Below are 20,680 nucleotides of genomic sequence, written 5' to 3'. Positions count from 1 at the left end.
ACATTCATTTAAAATTAATTTTTCCAAAAAACAGATATCTGCCGAATCAAGCGGTGGAATTATAGACCAAAAATTTAAATGCTAAAAATTAAATAGGTGCTACTTAAAAAAATGCTGATTAAATGCGAAAGAGAGTGGCGGTCAACTTCGGTTTTGATAGTCATACTTTGTATAACTAAGGACAGTTATACAACATATATAATCGGCCTTAGATAACATAATATATCACAATGATTTGCAATTTAAAATTGCCAAGTTGCAGGTTGCAAGTCGCTACAGTATCTCTAATAAGTCTTAACATATTTTGACTAAAAAACAAATATTTCGTGCCTAAAAATATACAATTGATATGTAGATGCTTTACGGTAAAATATAATCTAAAAAAATTATACAATCTCAGTGTAAAAATTTAAATGGCAAGAAATAAAAGCTGCGTAAAATTTTTCAAGTAACTTTTTTATTGCTAAAAAGATGAGCGATTGTATGCTCTATAATAAATTCGAGATAAGGCAGATTTTTATTATACTTTCGGATTTAGAACTCAACAATGAAATCTGTAATGTTTACATTTGAAACGGCGTGGATTTAAAAAAGCTCGTTTGTTTTTATCCTTGTTACTTTTTATGTTATTCAACTAAAAGGAAAATTATAACTTATATATAAAAATAAAACTCCATAATAAAGAGAAGAGAAAATTAAAATTACGCGGTGCTACTGTGGTAGGTACTGAAGCTTAACAACTTTACGACTTTTGAAGCCTACATTATTTTATTTATTTAATAACACTGGTGCATTACATATTTGGTTCATTTACATTCACATAACATAAATTAAGGAGATAACGGGCGGTCTTATCGCTAACAAGCGATCCCTTTCAGGCAACCCTAGTAAGGAAAAATAAAACAAGAAATATAATAAGAAATACAATTTAAAATAAATTTAAATAATAAAATTACAAATGACGTAGTCTTATACAATTATTACAAAACTAAAATAGGAATATAAACTAATCTTAAGTCATCAATTACAATGCAAGGTTCTAAAATACATAATTAATGTGAATAATCAATAACATACCTATAGAATACACGATTGTTTTGAGATATTTAAAAAGTGAAGTGTGAAGTGAGCTTCATATCTGTTTGAAACGTCGCTTTAGTGATGTCCTCTTTGATTAGAAAAAAAATCTTAAGTACAGCACGGTATATAGAAATACCAAAAAAGATTATCTATTAGTTCTGAAACGTATGAGTTTTACTGATAGTGAAATTTAAAATCATAAAAAAATTAAAAATACTTGTATCAGAAACCTCTTTTGCCCTTAAGGAACGCTGTAATATCATATGTATATTATAAACGCGAAATATTTTTGTATGATGTTTGTTAGAACCTAATAATTTTGATGATTAATTGCAATTTTATACATTCTAAATTTTAATTTAATATTGAATTGTCAGAAAAAATAATATACAGTCACGATGACATGACTCAAACTAAAAACAATATTTTAGTAACAACTATTTAAACGATGCTCCAATAGGTAATCATGGTCATGTTCTCTCAAACCATAGCTGATTTTGTACTTTTAAGAGCCAAAGATTTTATTACACGATTAAAAATAATTGCCATATTAAAATTAAAGCAATTGCAAGTCATTAGTCATTTAACAGTCAATAAAAATGTCTGAGATTTAGTGACGTCATAAAACTTAAGAAAAATCTTATTTTACGGCTTTTATTAGTTCGACGCGTGCGCATAAGTTAATGACATCGTTTTGTAATCGTATATTATGATCAGTTTTACGATGTTTTACGTATGACTTCATGCATAAGTATGAAGTAAAGCTGTTTTAGAAATAAAAATGGGTTCATCGTTAATTTACTTATTATCTTCCGCGATTTTATTTTAAACATACCTTATGAACTTAACATTTTAAAACATTTATTTTCCGTTGCTTAAGAGACCAATTACTCGATAGAATCAGTCATATGTCGAGCCATAAAGCTCTAAGAAGTGATTTTTTTTATGTATTTAACTCAGTTTTCGTATATTTTATAATCTATACTAATATTATAAAGAAGAAAGAATTTACTACTTACATAAAGTATGTATGTATCGAATTGGCTCAAATAGTACTGGACCGATTTTTAAAATGCTTTCACCATTTGAATGCTACATTATCACTGATTAATATAGGCTATTTAATTGCAAGAAAAAACAAGGATCCCTACTAAAACTAAAATAATGTTACCCAATGTGTAAAAAAATGCCTATAAAATATCTTTCATGCGAAAACTATTGATGTTAGAACAAAATGTTCTACAATATTAAAGAACATATCAATATCCACAAAAAATGTTTAAAATATAAATGTCAGTCATAACAGGCTTAATTACCTGACAAGTTTACAGTAAACTATGAATAAAATACTTTTTAAGTGATTTGTAAGGTGTTTTACCAGAAAAAGGCAACTGGGCGACGGTGAGACGACGACACTACATAATATTATATGCCATTTCATTATAATAATACTATATCGTATCACATATAAGCATTACTTGAACCTCTCCAGCAAGCACTAGGGAGCTTAGGCTCATTGTTTGCTCACTAAGTTAGACGCAACGCGCGCAGCAGTCAAGAAAGATCCGAAAAAACCTCAGTGCTTTTTTATTATATTATCTCGTTTCATGTAACTATGTATATGACAGTTGTATTATATTATTATTATTAAGTATTCTTTAAACATATTTATTAAATTGAAATATAAAACCTTTGGGACAGATAAAAATACAATTAGATTTAAAATTATATCGTGGTCTTTACGATTCGTGTCGCCAGTTATGAGCGATTAGCTGAAATCCCAACGATCCGGCCGTGTGTGTAAAAAAATAATAAAACGCAATACCGTCGACATAAAACCCCTGTTTTTATTTGATACAGAGAATTACGTACATAATGTTATTTTATATACAACGTTACACGACTGCAAAAGGTGTGTAATTTTTAAGTGAAACTGCGTATTTTTAACAATAATAGTACAATATTTGTATTGCAGAAGCGGGCTGTTCGGGGTATTTATTGTGTTTCCCCAAGGGAGTCGGTACGAAATAAGCTTAAGGAATTAAATATTATGACACTATCTGGTCAATATATTCTTGAAGCCTTGTTGTATGTATAAAAAATATAAACGAGTTTAAAACAAATGGTGACTTTCACCAATATCATCGAAACAGAACTAATTTAAGCGTACGACCACCAGAGCTCCAGAATTTTATCTTCTCCTTCTACAGTCTATCCACTCCTATTAAATAGAAATTATATTCGTTTTTACAACAAACTCCCAAGCGCAATTAGAGAGTTATAAACGTAAATTAATTAATAAATTTTATGAATATTTCAATGATCCTAATCCTTGGGATTGATTTGCTCCAGTTCAAACGTGAAAAAAAGAGTGACGGAGAGTTTCTTGCCCGCTCTACGTCCTTGACTTGTGAACTAATATATTATTTGTACAAAGGAAATTTTAATTGAATTACTTACACGTATGAGTAGGAATTTTAATATGAATCAGTGAAATGAAACGCTTATTTATAAAAATCGTAGACATTGCTATTAAACTGAAAAATGGTGCTTAAGGGACAAAGATAATATTTTTCACTATAACGCGTGCAGTTTATAGTGATGCGCCACGCGTCGATACAGCTCGATACATTTTACGATTGCATTTAATTTATTTGTTCCATCGTAAACGTCATGTGGAGCATCGATGGGCCTCGTTTGAAGATTATTATTTGTTACCCACGAGGTTTTTTAACGACACCATTACGAGATTGCGACGATACCGTCAGTCGTAACTGTCCATCTCACTTGACTTTGTTATGATATGAAATTATTATGTTCATACAAAAATTATGTATAATTTTTTGTATGAAGTTATTGTTATGATTCATATAGTAGTTTGATCACCTTACTTACTTTCATGCTGCGATTCATTACACAATGATTTATGTCTACCATAATGGAGACTATTTACTTAGTAGTGTTGGCCTCAGCGTGCAGCTCTCAATGCCTTGGAACCCAGAAGTCAACGGCGCGTGTCAGGCATAGGCTGATTACCCAACTTGCCTGAGTTTGACTTATAGCGTCAATAAGGCCGTAAATGATGGATTTTGACGTACTAGATTAAGGCAAAAATAATACATAAGCCTTTTTTAGAAACAGAAAAAGTAATTCGTAAAAAACATAACCTAAATATGCGTTATCATATTAAAAAATAGCTGAATTCCTCTGCTAAAGCTCAATTTTGTTTGGCGCTACTGCGTGTGGACCTCGCATATCCACTAAGCCGGCAACGCACTTGCTAACCTTCTGGCAGTGTGAGTGTCCATGGACGGCGGTATCACTTAACATTAGGTGAGCCTCCTGCCCGTTTGCCTCCTATTACATTAAAAAAAAAAACTATGCCATCAATACTAGCTCTAGGATTCCTAGTCCACTTTCCAGTATGACCATGGCGTATCTTTGTTTGGGAACACCTTTATTGGATTATAATTTTGTAGGAACAAATATGAAATATATTTTTAACGTTTTCATTTCACTTTTAGTTAATAAATTAAAAACATACTTTGTCAATATCTAAGACGTCTAAAGCTTTTCCATTTATAGTATCGATATAGATTTCATAGTTCCGACAATAAAACTTCAAATATCTCAAGTCGATAGATCTTTTTATTGGCAAATGAAACGTTGACTATCTTCCTTACGGGCTGAAACAATGTATTTACTTCCAGTTTCCTAAATGATGTTGATTGAATTTGGTGAATCTTCTATAAGTTAATCAACAACATTGGGAAACATTTTTCATAATTATGTAAAATATTATTTAATAAAATATTATAGTTTACTAGCTGGCCTGGCGAACGTCGTACCGCCTAACAGTCGATTCTTTATTTGTTTAAAATACTTATTCTGCTATTCGGGACACCGGTCTAGCTAGTAAGCTAAAAAAAAAGAAAATTGATAAGACAACAAATACATTATGTCAAAAAATAAAAATTTACCTTCCCGGAACCCCTCCACTAACACTTGAACTTTATGCTACGGTATTAAAGTTCAAATTGACTTTTAGGTATTATTATTTATTATATACTCCGTAAGAACCATCATCGTACTTCAAGGTATATTAAAAAAAAAAATCAGACAAATCGGTCAAGCCGTTTTCATGTTATGTCGTGACAACGGAAAACGGGTTTCATTTTTATAAATATAGATTTACACAAATACAGCATTTACAATTTTCTTAACCTATAAAGTGATAATAAAAATAATTAAAAATAAATAAAATGAAAATCAAAACAAATTTAAAAAGTTTGGTCCCTGTGGCAGTGTACCTTTAACGCTGGCAGCATTTCCTCGCTATATTGCGAGACTTATTCTTTGAGCCAGGAAAGTGCCAGCTCTGCGGTCACCGGTACTATCTACCAGGCGCCAACTTAAATCTTTAATAAGCGCCTGTGCACTTGAACCCCACGGCCCAAGAGTCTCTACTCCAAAGAGAACAAAATTGAAGTTGTAGGAAAGACTCTTATATTTGTGCCGTTTGTTATTTTCTGCCTGCTCTGCGGCCGCGCCAGCTTTTTTGCTTGTCCGAAGGAGATGAGACGGGGCAAAGGTGTCTACACAGGTATAAATTCCTTATATTCTTTGCTTGGCAAAAGATAAAAATTTCTGGACTTTAAGGAGGAGGCTTTTCCGTTAATACAAAAATATTATTAAATTATTACCTATTAAGTTCTATATAAGTTTCTCTATTATCAATTTTAGTTAGTTGTGTGACAAACGTGCCTTACAATTTTTATTTATTAAATTGTTTAAATCGCCTTCAGAACATGGACCGGAATGCCTTGCAAATTATATGAAATTATATGTACATAATGTAATTCCAATGTTACATACTTCATCCTAATTTCGATAGAACCCAATGATTGAATAAAGCTATAAATTTTGAATATTAAGTTTTACTCTTTCATCTAAGACATTAATATTTCGATCTGAAAGCACAAACATTCTTTTCATATTGCAGAATTAAACTCATTTCGCGTCTTCTTTCATAAAACCTTTTCTTCAAATGTAAATAGCCTTTTAGATTGATTTCTCGCGCAAAATTGAGTCTTTTGTAACGTAGATAAGATTTAAAACGGCTTGATGTATTTTAAGTAGCAGTGAGTGAAAATTATCCACCCCAATCCCTTTGAACCGATTTGTCATATGTCTATTGTCGCTTCAAAGGTATTTTTTGCTTATTATTACGCTTGTTCGGTTCGATCTGGTTTAAGTTTGTATTGTTTACCTTTACACGAATACTGGTTAAGAGTAAATGTAAAAACTGTAGCCCGTTCGAGCCCATGCGGTCGTCACTAATATTTTTGAAGTTATACTTCTTTAGGCGCGTTATGAAAAATTGATGAGAGTGAAATTTTACGATTCGCGCGCACAGTGACACAAAATTAACAGAATGAAGTTGCCCACGGAAGATGCTACCGCATTGGACATAATTTAAAAACAACATTCGAGTAATAATAGAATTTATCGAATGATTAATATATTATTACTTAATGTAATAGAATAATAATAAATATTTATTTATTTAATTTTTCAAATGTAAACTGAACTTTATTGACACATTTCCAGTCTTTGATTATTTAATTGTAATTAATTATTTGCATGCAATGAAAAACTATTTTTAATAATGCCAAAGAAGTATAACTTCTTACGCGCGTACATAAGTACACGCATCCTTTTTTTTCTTCCTATACCCTAAATCTATGCTGTTCACCAAGTTCTCTTTTTTTAAAAACACCAGACACAGTTTATTTCACTGACTTTATTCAATACCTAACAAAGATAAATAATTGTGGGAATAGACACGAAATAAGATTTTCTTTAAATAGTTAAAATGAAGGATGAACGGTGGAACACACATTCGTAATTTTTAACATTTCGCGTTAATATGCGCGAACGAAGATATAGCCAAGAAATAATAGTTGTAGCATAAACATAGTTGAGACTAGTTGTAATTGCCTTTTTGGCGCCTGTCCAATGTCTTCTGTTGAAATTACTATATGTGTGATATATAGTCAACATGAAACGATGTGTTTGGTTAGTTCTAGAGACTTAAACATTTACAATCAATTCAAATTGTATCAATAACAACAATCTTTGAACTCGAAAAGCGTTTTGTATTGAAAACAAATATTAGGATAGATTTAAATATTCAGAACTAAACCTACCTTTAAACGAATTTGCATTTTATCTTACTGTGTTTGACTTCAAAATTGCTCATATCTCCCGGGACAAGCCAACTTAATTTAGCTTTATTTACTCTTCGGTGTATGCAAATTTTTCCCGCCTTTAGATAATCATCTGTCCTTTTTTTTCTCGTTTGTTTCTATATTTACATCTCCCGATATCGCGAAAGTAATTTGTCGGTGCCGTTTTCAATTTAAAGTCGAAATTAGGTATAATAAAATTATACAGTTCACCGCTACCGATCGCAGAGATATCTTTTAAGAGGATTTTTTTTCTAATTTTATTTTGTGAGGGGAAGCTTTGTACCTGTGGCTTGTAATCTCATTAGACTTTAATGTACAGTCAGCGTAGAAATTATGCCATCTGTTATGGCTTCGATAAAATCAGTATTGTTAAATTTTATCTCGAGTTGTTACAAGTATCTCTGCCCCAAACTAGCTCCTAGAGCACGGGGAACTTAAAAAGACGGCTTTTCGTCACATGCACCTACTTACGTTGATTAGGAAAGCTATCACGACTTACCAAATAAAATTACCAAAGAAACATGCAATCTCATGCCTAGACATCCCTCACATATGACTCCGGATATATCCATATAAGGTTAATGCGCTAACTGATTATTTATGACTATTTTTTAAATAATAATTCATAATTGGCATGCGTAAAGCGTAGGCTGGCATAGTTCTATCGTCGCCCACAACTTTATTGCCTAGATTGCAGTACACTTGATCTAGATAGCTAAAATAAACATTGCGAGAGCACTAGATTTTACTTTACCGCTAAAAGCATTTATAGCATTCCTTAATGGTTTTATTCATAAATATAATTGTATTTATTTTGACTATGATTTTTATAAAGAACTAGTGGACCCGCGGACGTTGTGTACACACGTACAAAGAACACTCTAACTATAACTAAAAATCTAAAACGTTTTTAAATCCAGGTGTAGGAGGAGTTTAATATCAAACACACGCACAGAAGAGAAAAGATAAATACATATTTTGATAATTAAAAATGATATAACGCTTCTTGAAACCAAATTATTCATAATTTTGTACAAACTAAGTTTTGTCTAATTATTCAACTATAATATTATATACATACTTGTAATATACTTATTATGTTTATTTATTAATGGGTGAAGTTAATTATAATTCTTAAATCTGACATAATTTTCTATGAGTAAAAGGTTCATACATATAGTCATTATCAAATCTTGTATAGCCCCTTATGGGGCTCGCGTATGTATAATACTCTTGATTTAGAAGTCTATGTACGATCCAATATTATATATCAAAATTTAACGTTTCTTTTGCAGTAAAAGTGATTTCCTTTTCTCCCATAAAATGGAATCGGTACTTACAGGAATCGAATCTTTAAATACGACCATAACACATGCGTAGTTTCCATCCCCCATAATAAAAACGCAATTCAAATTATTCTAACAATAAAACAGTCAAGTGTATCACTTAATAAAATTACTTGTATAGGTTGTTACGATATCGTATCGGGTTGAGTAAATTATTTTTATTGTTAAATATTTGTTAACTCAGTGCAGAAAATGCACAATATTACAAAACTGTGAAGAAAATACTCTTTTTTTACAATCGCCAAGTGCAAAATGAAAAATGCCAGATATATGCCAGGCTTAAAATTGCTAATGATCTCAATATTTTGAGGTTATAAAATATATTTTCACATAAACGTATGTGTATTCCTTTTCTGTAGCAGTAAGTTTTTAATTTATTAATATACACTTAAAATATGTATACATAAAAATGAATAAGTCTTATTGCAGCATTTTAAATGTTGTCTCTTTTCATCCTAGCGTAAACATAATATGACAGAAAGAGAAAAGCGCACTTAAAAAGAGAAAAAACAGTTTTAATTAATAAGGAGTAACGTGTTCCAATTTTTTTTATACTTCTATTCTACATTATATTATATAATTATATTGATTATTAAAAACTAAAAATTGTATATTTAACATACAATTATTTAATTTAAACATTAGCACAGTTTTGATATAATTATGTTTTAATATCAACCTTCTTTCCGCTCCTGAACTGTTACAGAGTAACCTTATAAAAAGTTAACAAAGACAGTTGAAAACTTCCATAACGCAATGAAACGGGTGATTCAACTTATTAAAGTTGTAATAAAATCGTATCGTAGTCGTACCGTTACAATAAAAGTGCCACTGCAACTCACGTACTAAACATGAGGGCATTGTTTTATTAATATCTATAAAAAGTACTTTCAAGTAAAGCGTTTTAGTTAGGAACCCGCGTTTCAGTGTTTACAGTGTATAGCTGGCTTTATTGTTCTTATACTGACTTGCAATTAAGTTATACAGTTGCGTTTATGCTTGAATGGGTTTATTTATTTTGATAAAATGCGTTTGTATAAAGAACAAAACTTCATTCACAAATTCAAATTTTCACTTCCAAGAGTTATTCAAAATTTACAATCTCAAATATGACTTTAAAGTGTGTACTTGGTATTTTATTAAGAAAAGTATTAAGTTAAGTAATGTTTATTTGTTTACAAGGAATTAAGATTCTATGAAACTTTTGGATGTCGTTACATTAGGCGGTAAACAGCGATAAAGTGCAAATGTAAATATGTTTATAATAATATTGTGAATTTGGATAAAAATGTTTTATAAATGTTGACCAAACTATTCTTATATTTTATGTAATTAACTATCATAAGTGATCTGTAAAATTACTGCGTGAAATAAATTTATTTTTCAATAAAAAATCTATCTATCTGTGCAATGTCCATAAGAAGATATCTTTGCATAGTTTTAGTATTAACGATACTAAAATAATGCATTATGCTTAACAAACGATTTCTACCATCACAGCGATTAAACACCATTTGTTAGAAAAGAAAAAAAAATTGAAAAAAAAAACGTAACTAGTCATGACCAAGCAACTCTTGTGAATTAAGATATTGACAACTATAAAAAAAATATTTACATTAACAACCTACTTATTAGAATTTTCTCGTTCCAGACAGACGCAGCATCTCCAGAGTGCCCAAACGAGAAACGTTCGTCCGAGAGTTCAATTCTCTCATCCATCATGCCTGACAGCATATCTGGCTCCATCTGTACTGCTGTCCTCTTCATGCTGGGATGGAAACTTCTCTCGAACAAACGGTGAAGAGTGAATGCGAAATAATGAATTGATATACATCGGAGAGTATAAAAGCTCATTGGACGATATATCATTTAGTATATTTAATTCAATCTAATTAAATGGTTATGGTGTAACTATATGTTGAAATTATATTATCAAAGATTATAGAACTCATAAAATTGCCATAGACTATCTATATTACTATTACGTTTGACTTGTTAAAATGTGCGTATTTGACAGATTTTGATCTATTACATATTGGTCAATTGTCATTTTTGTTCGCCATTGATTTGGCATAACCAATCAAGGTAATTGAATGTCCTTTGAGGTTTTATATTTTCCTATGTTTACTGTGAAGATGCCGTATTAAAACTGGAAACTAACTTGGTTTCGAAGTTTTAAACCAATTTTTGCATGAAAATCCACGGTTTTTAAACTGTGGCCTGATAGATTTTGAAATACATGTCAATGTATCGGGTATGTCATTTGAATATTTGTGCCCTCTTGTATTAAGGCCTATAATCGTCATTTGTATTTTATTCCTAAATATTGGTAAATGTAAAATTATTCTTGTATATAAAATAGCGCTGTATAAACTGTTAATATTTCAGAAATATACATTTTCGCGATAGTTATAACCTATGTAATTCGTATTTAACGAAAATTTTATACTGTTACGAATTTTTTCTTCAGAAAACATGTTTAATGGAATTTATAAATTGTAGTTATGTGTACGAGGAATATAATTGAAGAATATAATATTGTAATAGCACTGGTATGTACTTCTGTTTGCCTTTATACTCTATGCTCTAAGCCTTTACATACGATTTTCATTACTGTGAGACTTATGGTATTGAAAAACTTTTTTAGTTTTGCATTATTTTTATTGAAGCAGTCGCGCAACCTTTGGTCTGCGCTTGAAATCTGTACATACTTCGTAACTATATCTTTAGTATTTTCTGTAATTTTTCGAAAAAGCGATTTAAAATTATTTAAAAAGTTTCTAGTTAGAAGTCTCCAATTATATTCCTCTTACTTAATTAATCTAAAACGCACAAGAACGTAACAATATAAGAACTTTTGCGATTATTCGGCTTTCGGTGTTGTCAATTTAAAGCAATAAAATCTAGACGAATTTATCCATGTTTTATTATTAGGAAATAATATTAAAATCTGGGACTATGTATTTCACAAATTCCAAAGAAACAGCCTAAAATTATCATCGATTGATCTCATTATTGTTGTAATGAAAATGATTAATTTAGTTTAGATAAACGGTTCGTGCCAAGAACTCCGAAAATATTTAATCAATAGAATATTAAGATAATATAAAATATAATTTATCGCATTAATACAAAATTATAAAGAATCTATATGATTCGTTACCGTATAGATGCTTTTATTGTTTTAATCTAATTTATAAATTATTGACTCGTATAGGTTAATTAATAAGTGTATAACAAATAGTGGCTTCAATCTTCGTGTTTTTATTCAATTGTTTTTTTGTATGAAAACGTAGCTAAAGATATTCCATTTTTGAAATTCCATTTCGGGATCAATAATATTTTGGGAACAAAATTTTAGTTTAAGCAAAGTAGTTTTATTTAGTGTATTTTTGCTTTAAGAAAGACAAAACAATGAAGGATGTGTTCAATTGTGATATGTTATTTAAGGTGAAAGGTTAATTAAAAAAGTTTTCATAATGATCTCTTGAAAACTCTTATTTGCTAACACTTCGCTTTAAAGCGTCCAAAAGAATCTCAATTACATTCATAATTTCTTACATTATATGTATACATTGTTTTCTAGCTAAACAGATTTTAAAATCATAACAAAACCAACTAAAACTATGGAAACTACTTCATTTCGAATTACAGATTATTAATATAAAAAATAAAATACATATTTAAAATCATAATGTTTGTTTTGGATGCATTTGAGTGAAGTTCAAATAAAAATCAATGCAGTAAGAGTTTTGTATATAAATTAAAATTGGTATGCTTTTGCTGTTTAAGAATTGTAGCGAAAAATTTCTAAATTTCCGTACTAATGCTTAATGTGTTTTTGAAGAATGAGTAAATAGTTTTGGAATCGTTTAATAGAACTATAGAGAATGAGAACTATAAAAAAGGGTTTTAAGGATTAAGGTATTTTTTCATTGAATGTTGTCTTATTCATTCTTCAAAACAGTGCTTGCGCCTGTATGATAATTACTTGTATAATATTATAAGCAATATAATTGTAATTAGAATTTAAGATAAGCTTTGCTGATGTAAACAAAGTACTTACGTCCTTTTGATTTATAAAAAGAGAGATTTCAAATTTAGAATGTGATCTAAATCAAATTAATTTCTCAGAGCACGTAACAACTCAGTATTATTTTATATTGAGTATTTCGTTAAAGAGGGCCTTTATTTTACACGCGATTTCTATATTCAAAATACCAATCGTAATTACTACAAGCCGATAGAATTATGCAGAGTGCTTTGACAGACTTTTAAAGAAAATAAGGACAAGAAAGGACGACAATTTTGAAAAACTTTTTCTTTTGCATTGCACATTAAAATATCGACGTCGAAAATAAAGGCCCTTTTAAGCTATTTAATGGCATAGACCTTTATATAACTAGTTTAAAAATGTGTGATTTTATTCTATAGTATAATTGCAGGCCTGTATATTTTAAAATAATTAATTTTAGTTAAATTTAGTTCGTAATCGCCTTTTACCAATAAGTTGTATGCCAGATATTTGTAATTTTATATACTGCCAATTATTTTCTGTTTTTTGTATATTCTTTAGTTAAAAATAATATAATTTTTATAAATATTGCGTTTGTTTTATTTTCACCTTACCGAACTCTTATCTTAAATACTCTCGATACTCTTAAAACTCTTGATTATTAATTGAATTTTAACTGAATAATTAATAATTTAATAGGCAGGTATAGTTTTGCGTCTGTTCCATGCATCTCTATTTCCTGATTTAACTCAAGACTGTATTCCCATTCCAGCGCTTTGTAGGGAAACAATTCTTGTAACTCTGGACTACCGCTCACTACCTCTTTGAGGAACCAGAAACTCTTGCAATAGTATTTTCAAACCGATACGACTTAGGGGCCTTCAAGAAAAGGCGTACCATTTCCTATAAGGTCGGCAATACTGCCGCTTACCCCCGGCGATGCAGATGTTCATCGGCGGCGGTTATAACTTTATTCAAAGTGATCCGTCTGCTCGTTTGCCTCCTGTCCCAAAAAAAAATACGACTTCTGTGGGTTAAATGAAACAAATTAGGTTTCTACCAACGCTAATAGGAACTTAACATAAGCTAACAACATCATACAGAAGAGGATTAATCTTTTTGGGTGGAAAAAGGTATAGTTACTGTGTAGTGTAGTAAATAGATATATAGGAATGGCTTAAAACATACAGAGAGTGTTAAACTGGTGGCTGTGCACGCGATTATCAACCCTAAGGGGATTCGAACTGTGTCTCAATCAATCTTAGTTCGGTCAAGCAGTGCATAATTAACACTTGACCATACTGTAAAGTGTAATAAAATCTTCATGTAAAAAAACTAGATCTCGACGGCGTATGAAGACAGAAGGCTGAACCTATAAAAAACAAAGTCAAGAAGACCCAAAAAATCCGAGGTCAAAATCAACGACAACAGTTTTATCGGAGACATTTACGAATTATAAAGAGAAGAAAAACGGAGGAGAAACTGTGTTATATGAAGTGCTTTTCATCAAAACTTTAAACCATTTTCAAAGCCATTAAATTGAATAACTTCCCCGAACACTTAAGTTAAATCGTGTTTGTAAGAACTATCCTAACGTGGCCACTAACTTGATGTATCTTGTCTACGTAGATGACTTTATTGCTTCACCACAAACTTTTACGGATACTCTTTTAGACCACAAGCCCATGAACAAAAAATACCTGTGAAATGACCCAACCTGAATTACGCTTAGAAGGCTGTTACTATATCTGAAAATAGCTCTGAGCACTATGCCGTCATTTCTGAGCGGTACATGTGAGTACGTGAGTGAATGGACTTTCTCATGTACAATGGGGGAATTTCGACTAATTATTAATGTACGGCTTTGTTATAAGTGTATAGATGATTAAAAATAAATGTCGAAAAACCTAGTGCCGTACAAAAGTGATGGTGCCGGAAGTCGGTGCAAATTTTTAATTCGACGACAGTTGCAGAAGCAATATAGGTCATTTATTACTGTACGGCATTTGTGTGATTCCTTTTGGACACATATACAGATACTTTACCCGTAAACGCCGTACATATTTCCAGCGGAGCGGTCGAAAGCCAAGGGTCGGAACCCTACCCCTACACCCATATACCCTAAGGTCATTGTAAAATGTACGGCAACATGTTCAAAATATTATTTAACACGGACAATAATGTTTTATAATTATGCCGTCCAAATATTATAGTTAATATTTGTGTAATTAAATATTTATCGAAATTTCAGGATTTACCAAGTTCTTACTGCTGTAAGATCAGAGAATAATGTACGGCAACTTGTTTTTTTACATAATCTTACTAAATATTACCGTTGTACATTATAGCCGTTCATTATAAATGGTAACAAATAAAAATATTATGATAAAAAATATATGAAATTTCCGAAATTTAGATGACTTTTCAAATGCTCCTAGAGTAATATGGGGAGTAATATTTTCAAAGATTATTGTTATTTTATATGTAACAAATATAAATAAACAAAAAAAACTAGATGCCGTACATTTTACTCCAGATTATTCTTTACAGCTGATAAAAACTTCGACGACGTTTGAGGTGTCCCTTAAGGTCATTAATAACTGTACATATCTGAGTATACTACCATAAGGCTGTAAAGTATATTTACAGCCTTATCGTACCAGCAGAGAGAGGTAAAGGAAAAATATTTTTAACAAAAATATATATAATACAGGGCGTCCCAAAGTTATGAGACATGAAGGGAAAGTACCTTAAATATCGCAGATAGGGTATTTTACTAAAAGAAGACTTTATGTTATTTATAAAAGTTAGTAATTCTGCATTCAAAGATTTTTTTAAAACTACTTGCCTCGTCTGGAAATCGAACCGGCTTAAATAAAAAAAAAAACACCCCTACTTTTATGACGCCAATCGAAAGAATGGCCAAAACCTAATAACTTTTCTAAAGTAACAGACTCGTAGGGGATTTTTTTAGGCCGAATACGATAGATAATGTTTTTAATTTGATTAAAAAGATATATTCACGCTGTTCCTTTCTTTTAAAATACTATGTTACTTAAGAAGAGTTATTAGTTTTTGGCCATTCTTTCGATTGGCATCATAAAAGTAGGGGTGTTTTTTTTACATTTAAGTCAGTTCGATTCCCAGATGAGGCAAGTAATTTTTAAAAAATCTTTGAATGCAGAATTAATAACTTTTAAAAATAACATAAAGTCTTCTTTTAGTAAAATACCCTATCTACGATATTTAAGGTACTTTCCCTTCATTTCCCATAAGTTTGGGACGCCCTGTATTGGTAGGCGGTGGTAGCGGACTATCGAAAGTGTACGGCATTTATCTTTTATTGAAGATTGTCTAAAGTATAAATAACCTGTGTTATTGCCGTACAGATAAAAGTCACCGGAAAATGACTCTTTTCTGAGAAAAGTAATTTACCCCATACACCTATGTGTTCCACAAAAAATGTACGGCATGCTGGAAAATGTTATCTATTTGTGAAGTACTCTCAAGATCATTTAATTTTATGTTGATTCATATCATCATCACCTATATGCTAATCAGACATATGTTGCGACCCTTGGCTTTCGACCGCTCCGCTGGGAATATGTACGGCGTTTACGGGTAAAGTATCTGTATATGTGTCCAAAAGGAATCACACAAATGCCGTACAGTAATAAATGACCTATATTGCTTCTGCAACTGTCGTCGAATTAAAAATTTGCACCGACTTCCGGCACCATCACTTTTGTACGGCACTACGTTTTTCGACATTTATTTTTAATCATCTATACACTTATAACAAAGCCGTACATTAATAATTAGTCGAAATTCCCCTATTGTACCTGAGAAAGTCCATTCACTCACGTACTCACATGTACCGCTCAGAAATGACGGCATAGTGCTCAGAGCTATTTTCAGATATAGTAACAGCCTTCTAAGCGTAATTCACGTTGGGTCATTTCACAGGTATTTTTTGTTCATGGGCTTGTGGTCTATTTGTTATTGAAACTGCTATACCTTTTCAAACTTCTCTAAAAGGCTGAGAGAACGCCTAATATTAAACTTAAGTATAATTCTGTAGAAAAAGTATTCCAAAATTAAAATATAAATATAAATGTGGCAAAAATAATATATTGGATTTAAATTGATATATATCGTAGTATAAATGTATTACCTTCACAATAAAATTCCCAACGTATGTAAGATTTAATCAATACGTTTTTGACACAGGGATGTCGTATTAAGCGCTAAGTCTCGACTCTAAATGACAAAAAAATTCAATGTCTATCACAAAACTACTTATAATTTTCAATATGTTAAGTTAATCAGTTATTATAAGTTTTTTTTAATAATTTTGAATTCGAATCCGTCAAAAAAAAAATCGTCCATAAAAATATAAGCGTTGATTGATTAACATTTCCAATCATTTTCTCATCAGATGTCAAAATACAAAAACGACAACCGTTTCAATGCGATTGCACCTTCGTCATTCGTACAAATGTATTTTGCATACAATATCGTCTATTAGGCGTGAAAAAAATTTGAATTTCAAATAGCCACAATTATTTGCATATAGACAAGTAATCGATCAACGAATTTCAATATTATCGCATTTTACACGCTGATTAGGAAGATCGATGACTTGGATTGTCACATTTTGTTGTTTAAATAATATATTCACGATAATTGAATTTATTGTAATATTACTGTGTGAAGAAGCCAAAAGGCAGGGTTATTTGTTTGAACTGTTTATGTGTGCTTTTCTCAAGACTTTTTGAATATGAAGAGATACCACCAGACCGATTTTCGTATAGTAATATCACAAAAGCAATCCATTTAGACTGCAGAGCAAAACATTTATTTATTTATATCGTAATCCTACAGCTAACAAAAATTATATATAATAACAAATACTAAAATATAGCCAGAGATGGAATAATATTTAACTAAAAATAAGGATCAAAAATTTACAAAAGGAAACAAACAATAAAAATTATTCAATACATTTAAATAAGTGTTACTTACCTAATTTGACTGTGTTGTGGTTGATGGTGTAAAAGTGAGGGTAAGTACGTGAAGGTACGTGAACATAAAAAAAACCTATTGTTCATCTGTCGTATATGTATTCTAGTAAATAAAAATAAAAGTCTGTTTTACATCATTAAAACTTAATGTCAGATACATTAACAAAACACGGGCCTTTTGTTACTTTCCACGCGAATTTCGAAGGCCTTTAGAAAACCCGAAAATTCGAAAAAAACAAACATCACCCTGAAGTAAAGGGAAAAACATATTCCGTTTATAACGAGCCTTAAAATCCTCTTTCATACCGCGCCTATGAAGTATAATAAAAAATATTCACAAATAATAAAACCACAATACGACTGCGTATGCAAAATTGGTACGAAATTGAAAAACAAATTTGTTACATATTGCTTTTTTGATTCGGGGCTGCTTATTTGGATAGGGTTGGGTTATTCTGTTTGGCTGAAATATTGTTCTCTAACATAACTAGTCTTGATTTAAGTAAAGAAATCATCCTCTCATCTCTATTTATAACAATAATAATATTTCAGTGCAGGTATTCCATATTTTTGTCTATAGAAAGGACACAAAAACATTCTATTTTTATTACTTCATATAGTAAAGTAAAGTAAAAGTAAAAAATCATTTAATGATATAGGTAACATAATTTACACTTTTGACTCGTCAGTAAAGAAATACATATTAATGCTTCTAATTTTACATTTACTGCCAGTTCTCAAATCAACGGCGTAGAACGGGAGAGAAGAACTGGCAATAACTCTCCGCCACTCTTTTTAATCGCCATTTTTTTTGTTTTACAAAATGTTTGTAAGGAGCTGCAACCATTACACCATGTCCCAGGTAACATTTTAAGTAATTAATAATAATAACATAAATTAAAAAGAAAGATTTGTCCTCTATCAGCAGGAGGCATGGTAAAATAGGAGCACGCACTTACGTTCTAGTGGGAACAACACGCAAACACATATACGTACGTACGACCAGGCATCACTATTAATTACAACATAATATATTATGTACACAATTTGACAGGAACGAATGAATACTTGACACATGTTTTAAGGTTAATTTAGTTTTCTTTATAAAGAATAAGAGCTAACCAAAATTACCTTATCATTCATCCAATCCAATCCAGTTTTGTGATCTTCGTTAGTGACAACTTGGCTATAGTATAGTATTTAACGTGGACTAACTTGGTACTGCCCTGCGATTCTGTAACTCACTTCACGAACTCACACAGCGGTTTTCGCATCGGCGGTCGCTCTCAAATCAGTCGTGAAGCAGTCATTTTATGATTTGGCATTCTGAAAAGGTGGGAGCTTGTACTTTATTGTTTATCAGAATGCCAAATCATAAAATGACTGCTTCACGACTGATTTGAGAGAGACCGCCGATGCGAAAACCGCTGTGTGAGTTCGTGAAGTGAGTTACAGAATCGCAGGGCTGACTTTAATTCAAAACAATTATTTCATAGTATGTAAGACCTTTGAATAAAAACTTTCAATGAAACATAGAATTGCAATATGTAGCTGATATTATGATAGATGTAGATGATAGCTAGCTGAGTTTTATCATCGGACGTCAAGACAAATCAAATTCCACCCGGATCACCTAGCGTCGTTCCACAAGTGAGAGTTTTTGCCGCGTATCAACTATATGTGAATTGTGATACGCGGCAGCTGCCCACTGAAGTATTTGCAAACCAATTCGACTTAAGGTCCTTTCAGAAAAGAGCGTACTAATTTCTAAAAGGGCAGCATTGGCGGCAGTCACTGCCGGTTTGCCTTGTTATATAGAAAAAATATTTACTTTCTCCTATTTCTCTTAGGTACTCCAAACGAATCTCTAAATATAACTTAGATTTATAAAGCGTAAAACTTCATATAAATAAGTTTAGTAGTCTAAATTTCAGTAAATTTTTAGATCACAGGATGCAATCCAGAATAGTCCCGTTTCACACAAAAGGGGTGCGGTTATGTCATACACTGACGCGTCGTGTTACTTCATTAAAGCCGTATTATGAGTGGGGCCACAATAGGCATTATGTTTTTCTTGTTTTCCCCAGGATTCTATTACGATTTCGACATGTAAGGGGATTAGTATACGCGGCAAGTGTTTAGATTATAGAACAGACAACAATATTTTTAGTTATACTCCTATAGGCGCGTTATGAAAATTGATGAGAGAGCATGAAGGTGCCCACGGAAGATGCTACGGCATTGGACATAAATTAAAAACAACATTCGAATAATAATAGAATTTATGTTACACTTAATGTAAGAGAATAATAATATTTTTTTTTTTTAATTTTTCAAATGTAAACTGAACTTTATTGACTATAATGACTCCTTTTCCAGTCTTTGATTTTTAATTGTAATTAATTATTTGCATGCAATCAAGAACTATTTTTAATAATGCCAAAGAAGTACTTCTTACACGCGTACGTAAGTAGAGGCACCCTTTTTTATATTATGGTACTAAACAAAGAATAGATTTATAATATTAAAATAAATCGTCGTCTCTGTCTCTCGATACAAAAACTGAAGTTCTTGAATTTCATTTTCGGAGCCATAGTAATTGCGATTAACTAGGAAAAACCACATAAGGTAATCTTCTGGGCTAATATAACAATTCATAAATAGAACAGAAACAGTATTAAGTATTGTCTTTAATTGACATAACCTTTACACATTTAAAGAAAAAACGTTTTAACCGGACTTAACCGGATTTAACCGTCCGAAACAGGATTCTATCCGGTGACACTATGGGGAGTTGAAACCAATTATTTCTGGTTAAATGACTATCACCGTGTATATGTATAGTGTAAAATGGTAATAACTTAGGTCACCCAACCCATTATCTAACACTAATTCGTCACGTCAACGCTCCTGTCTAAATTGCGAGAATCAATCATGACATGCGTGTTAGACTAATATCACTTA

At 31.2% G+C, this 20,680-nt stretch overlaps 1 protein-coding gene across 1 annotated transcript in view; it reads left to right on the top strand.

The window, feature by feature from the left end:
• LOC125051707 overlaps positions 1–13,280 on the top strand; it is an 80,257-nt gene extending 66,977 nt beyond the window's left edge. Inside the window, exon 3 of the mRNA XM_047652224.1 lies at positions 10,329–13,280. Coding sequence (XP_047508180.1) covers positions 10,329–10,478 — 150 coding nt within the window. The 3' untranslated portion in view covers positions 10,479–13,280. The remainder of the gene's footprint in view (positions 1–10,328) is intronic.
• Positions 13,281–20,680: the final 7,400 nt, after the last annotated feature.

This window comes from Pieris napi, chromosome 8 (assembly GCF_905475465.1).
Source record: "Pieris napi chromosome 8, ilPieNapi1.2, whole genome shotgun sequence".
NCBI lineage: Eukaryota > Metazoa > Arthropoda > Insecta > Lepidoptera > Pieridae > Pieris > Pieris napi.
The sequence above is the reverse complement of the archived record's forward strand: the minus strand, read 5'-3'. Positions and strand labels throughout refer to the sequence as shown.